Source organism: Stegastes partitus, unplaced genomic scaffold (assembly GCF_000690725.1).
Source record: "Stegastes partitus isolate 25-593 unplaced genomic scaffold, Stegastes_partitus-1.0.2 Scaffold1063, whole genome shotgun sequence".
Lineage (NCBI taxonomy): Eukaryota > Metazoa > Chordata > Actinopteri > Pomacentridae > Stegastes > Stegastes partitus.
The window spans coordinates 5556-10806 of NW_007578794.1; the positions used below are offsets into that span (position 1 = coordinate 5556).

Below are 5251 nucleotides of genomic sequence, written 5' to 3' on the forward strand. Positions count from 1 at the left end.
CACACACACACACACTTTGCTTCCTGCCAGAGAATGTCTTTGCTCTCTCTGTTGTGGTAACAGAAGGCGTATCTATGGCGACGGCCTGGCTGACTTATGAAATGACTGTTTGCTGAGACGTGTCAGGACCCGGTCAGCCCGAGCAGCCAATCAGACACCAGAACCAGAACACTCACTCTGCCTCCCTGTGCGCGGCCACAGCGGTCGGCTCCTCCACGTCCAGCTGAGGGTTGGTGTAGCCCAGAGTTCCTGAGTAGCTCACATCCTGCAGGAGGCAGCACAGGACACGCTCACAACCAGAACTGAGCCCACCTGGGACCAGAACCAACATGGCTGCCCCTCTTACCTTCAGGACTGAAGCAGCTGCTGTCTCCTTCACTGATCCTGGTTTCCTGGAGTCTCTGCTGTCCAGACGGTGGCGCTGTCGCACAATGTACTCATAGGTACTGAGTCTGTTCCACACTGGACACACACACATGCAGCAGGGAAACATCTCTGAGCAGCTGACAGCAGTCATGGTGCTGCTGTCTCCAAACAGGTGTGACTCAGGGAGGTGTGTACTAAAGTGTGGCTGCTGGACAGGTGTGTTGTGTCTTACTCAGGTAGATGTGGAAGCAGAGCAGGTGGCAGAGCAGCCCAGAGGACAGCAGAGACAGAGCGACGGTGACGGCAGCCAGGACGGGGATGACTGCTGCAGCCGATCGGAGCGGAGCCACAGGTAGGAAGACGAACCACACACCTGTCTCATTCCTCACTGTGGACACACACACACACACACACACACACACACACACACACCTGTCTCATTCCTCACAACACAGCAGCTGAACAGCGCCAGGCATGAACCGACTGACGGAACCATGGAGGAAGTAGAAGTACTACTCCCCCCACGGTAGAGCAGACGTTACCTGTGCAGGTGACAGTGAAACCACAGCAGCTGCATCATCATCAGTCACTCACAGGTCCGACCACTTCAAACTTCACTCACACTCTCAGAACAAGTCTGTCTGTAGCAGTCTGGAGCCCTGCTGCAGGACAAGCTGATCCTCTGCAGCTGGTCCAGGTGTATGGAACCAAGTCTTGGATTCCAGGGCCCTGCACTACGAAGCCGGACCAACAGACCAGGATATGTTTCAGGGGTCCCGCTTGACTAACCCTAACAGCCCACTCAGGGTAACCGGTCCTACGACGGTGGTCATCAACTCATTAAGTCGACCCAGGGTTGTCTGATCTGATCTGAGCGCGTGCACTTAAAATGGGCGGAGTTATGGGCCTCTGACCAATCAGGACTACGGCCCAGTCTGGCTGCAGAGCGGCTCACTTTACCGCCGAGGAGCAGAACATCATCTGGACCAGATATGAAGAACATAAAACCATGATAGGAGCAGAAAGAGAGCAGAGCAGGAAGGAATGGTGGCAGGAAGCTGCTGCCTGTGTGGACGATCAGCTCATTAGTTTATCATAAAACCTGATCACTGCTCATCATGAAGGCTCGTATCAGACAAGCAGCACATCTCAGGACTCCTTTAGCTCCTGTGCTGCCTGATGGACAGACTCGTGGTCTATCTGACATGTTCTACCTCCAGCTGCAGCCCTGGAGGTGTAGAAAGGACGTGGGAGCAGATGGAGAACCAACAGAACCATGATCCAAAGCGGTGCAGCTCATTAACGTGTCCTACAGATACGAGCTTTAATGCTGAAGTCAGTTTGCTGCTGTGGCTGATGTTGATGGAAATAAATATGAAGCAGCTTTGACACTGTCTGTAGCCAGCAGGAGACACATGAACTAAGGCAGACAGGAGCTCATAGAGATCCTGGTCAGGGGGCACTAAGGGGTTCTGCTGGTCCTGAAAACCCCTCACAGTCCTCAGTGGTCCCTCACAGTCCAGCTCCGATGTGTAGCGGCTCTTCTATAGATGCTGATGAAGCCATGTTGGTGAGAGCTGCTTCGTTTTCTGTCCTTCTGAAGGTTTACGGCAGAGAACTGGTTTCCAGTGGAGGTGTTTTATACCACTGGTCTCAACCTCCAGCAGAACCTGCTAGGTTACCATGGTGATGGACCCGGTAAGAAGAGAACCACCGTCGTAGGACTGAAGACCCAGGATTTACCCTGAAGCTACCTGCTTCGTAGTACGGGACCCAGGTGTTGGATTCCAGGTGTTTCTTACCCAGGAAGTGCTTGTCAGTGCGCAGTTTGGACGGGTCCATGAAAAACTCAATGAAGACGTAGGAGGAGACGACCAGAACCAGACAGACGCCGAGCAGAGCCGAGACCACACTGTGGAGGAACAACCTGAGAACACAGGGCACAGAATACTGCATAAAGTAATACACACAATACTGTATACAGTACTGTATATAGTACTGTAAATAGTGCAGCTGAGCACTGACTGATACATTATCTCTGACTGGGGTTCAGGTTCTATTGATCCAGCTAACACAGAGTAATCCTGGCTTTGTTAAACCTGACTCAGGTGTGTTGTCATACTGACTTTGTACATGTCAGCCAGTATTACACTCACTTGTAGTTCCTGCTGCCCACGCAGTTGTTGAGCCAGCGGCAGTGATGGTCGAAGTTGGCCACACATTTGTTACAGGCGCTGCAGTGCTTCGACTTCGGTCCTCTGAAACAGCCAATCACCGATCAATAACTGACATCACCCGTACCTTCATCCAATCATAACCTCACAGTTATAAACAAGCGCTTCAGGAAATAAAGGCTGAACGCTGAACTTTGTGAAGACGTATTAATGTTTGTTGTTTGTGCTCAGCGGAACCCAGAACAGCTGTGGCCACTGATGCTGGTCTCAACTACACCTCCCAGGGTGCATTTCAGCATCAATCAGCCAATCACAGGGCTTCGCATTCTGCTGCTTCTGTGTTCAGGAGAAGCAGGAACTTTCACATGTTCAACACCGAATGAAACACTCAGAGCGTTTCATTATCTGTCAGAGAACAGGAATACAGCTGCAGATGAAGGCTCCATCAGGACGACCGGGAGCCTGACCTCAGCCTCTTCTGACTCCTCACAGCCTCCATTTGGTGCTGCCTGCTGCTGAAACCATTGTTCCCTAAACACCTCACAGTCACCAGGTAATACTGTATTTTCCAGATGTTCCCTAAACGCCTCACAGTCACCAGTAGGTTCACCTTCACAGCAGCAGAAGATGCTCCATGAGGTACAGACATCCCTGAAGGAAACTAAACTAAACAGAGCCTCTCTGGAGCTCTGAACTGTCTTCTGGTTTGCAGTGATGGACATCAGAGACGATCATCTCCTCCCTGAATCTGACTGGATGAGTTCAGACTCAGTGCTGAAGGTCTCTGAGTCCTGCTCCTCCTTCATGACTCTTCATGTTGAGTCAGTCAGACAGAAATCAGGAACTGTTGAACTTTCTCAGATTTAGCTATTTGGTACACAAAACTATGTTCTGATAAATGTTTTGGCTGAATTTGGAGAAGCCATGAAATGTGGTGACTCAGAATGACTGATGGGATCCAGCAGGACACAGTTTAGTTATTGGGGCGCAGAAAGTTCCTGTCAGTGTCTATCCATGGATGGATCCATGTTTCTACTGAAACCAACTGCTGAGGCTCTAACATCAGTAGAACCTGGTGTGGTGAAGTTGGACCAGAGAAAGTTCTGCTTTTACATGTTTAGACTAAATGTGGATCATTGGTAGGAACCACATCTGTACATGTGTGTGTCTGCAGAGACAGGTTGTCGTCCGGAGACGTCCTGCAGCGGCCTTTAGTGAGGAATCGGCCGTTCAGGTGAACACACCTGGATGTTCTCTGCAATCGGTTATCTGGGATGCATCAATCAAACATCACAACATCTGGCCAAGTACGAGCCGTGTGGTTACAGGAAGAAGAAGAATGACTCACACGTCCACCTGGCACAGGTAGCAGTGGCAGTTCTCGATGACGTGAGCGTGCTTGGAGCGGTCGAACACGGGAACCGGGCCGCGCTCGCTCTTGGTTCTGACGTTGTGGTCGGCCGGGTCGACGGACACGGCCATGACATGGACACACAGGTGACAGACGAACATGACGCCGGTACACTGGCGCTCAGCTCAGGACTAACCACAAACATCTGATCAATAACCGATCGATGACATGGACCAGCTGAGCCATGGTTCTGAGCTTTCTAACACTAAAGAGGAGACTCACAGCACCATGTCTGGAGCATCTCCAGGAGATAAGCAGTTGTTAGCTGATAGTGTCTGAGTCTTTAACCCTCTGAACCCTGAAACCTGCATGTTGGAAAAATATCAGATGTTACTTTTTAAAAAATCACCAAAATGACACAATTGATCCTTTAGAAACTAAAAGCAGAAACAATTGTCACCTTGTCACTGTAAGATCTCATTTTTCTGCATGTCTCAGTTAAAAATTCTACAAAACTTCACCAGTTGTGGTAAACACATTCTGTCCAAACATCTGAGCTCCTGGACGTAACCGTGAGGTCACGACTCACTCAGCTGGGACAGGTGAGAGGAGATGACGACAGAAACCAGGTGAAACAGTCAAACAGCGTACATTCTGTAGAATAAATAACCAAAGACACTCCTCTCTGCTCTCCATCGCTCTAACTCTGCTGACACAAGACATCTCTTGGGTTCTCTCTCCTCCTTCATGTGGTTCTGGTTCCACAGAGCTGCAGGACTTTACACTAAAACATGAACCACAGTGAGTTAAGACGAGCCAGAACCTGCTGCTGTGGGTCCAGAGGGTGAATACTGAAGAAGAAAAGCCAGACTACAGTAACGGTGACCTGCTCACACCTGGGTTCTACCTGCTACTATAGTGGCTCTACTTTGGGGTCGGCGGAAGGATACGATGTAGCCTGCAGGGATCCAGTGCGGCGGCAGCAGCGGCACGAACACGCCGAAGCCGGTGACGGCAAAGTAGACGTAGAGCAGCCAGGCGAGCAGCTGGAAGGGGTGAGGAGGCCACGACCAGCCGTTAGTCCGCGAGCACAGCGGCACGTCGGCCCGCCGCGACCCGTCGGCCCGCCAGTCCTCGCCCACCGGCGCCGTGCGGTTCGGATTCCTACTGCACACGTCCATCCTGAACAGGAACGAGAACCAGAACCTGCTCAGCTCTCAGCACAAAATAATCCTGACCAACAACCAAGAACAGACACACATCTGCAACATCACACCCACAGACCACAGCATCACACCTACAGACCACAACATCACACATACAGACCACAGCATCACACCCACAGACCACAGCATCACAC

At 51.1% G+C, this 5251-nt stretch overlaps 1 protein-coding gene across 1 annotated transcript in view; it reads right to left on the reverse strand.

Moving 5' to 3' along the window:
- zdhhc1 (zDHHC palmitoyltransferase 1) overlaps positions 1-5251 on the reverse strand; it is a 10937-nt gene that overhangs the window by 2959 nt on the left and 2727 nt on the right. The window contains exons 2-8 of the mRNA XM_008295649.1: positions 4842-5073; positions 3889-4064; positions 2523-2624; positions 2169-2293; positions 599-754; positions 347-462; positions 177-265 (exon numbers count right to left, since the gene is read on the reverse strand). Of these exons, the coding sequence (XP_008293871.1) occupies positions 177-265; positions 347-462; positions 599-754; positions 2169-2293; positions 2523-2624; positions 3889-4064; positions 4842-5072 (995 nt within the window). The 5' untranslated portion in view covers position 5073. The remainder of the gene's footprint in view (positions 1-176; positions 266-346; positions 463-598; positions 755-2168; positions 2294-2522; positions 2625-3888; positions 4065-4841; positions 5074-5251) is intronic.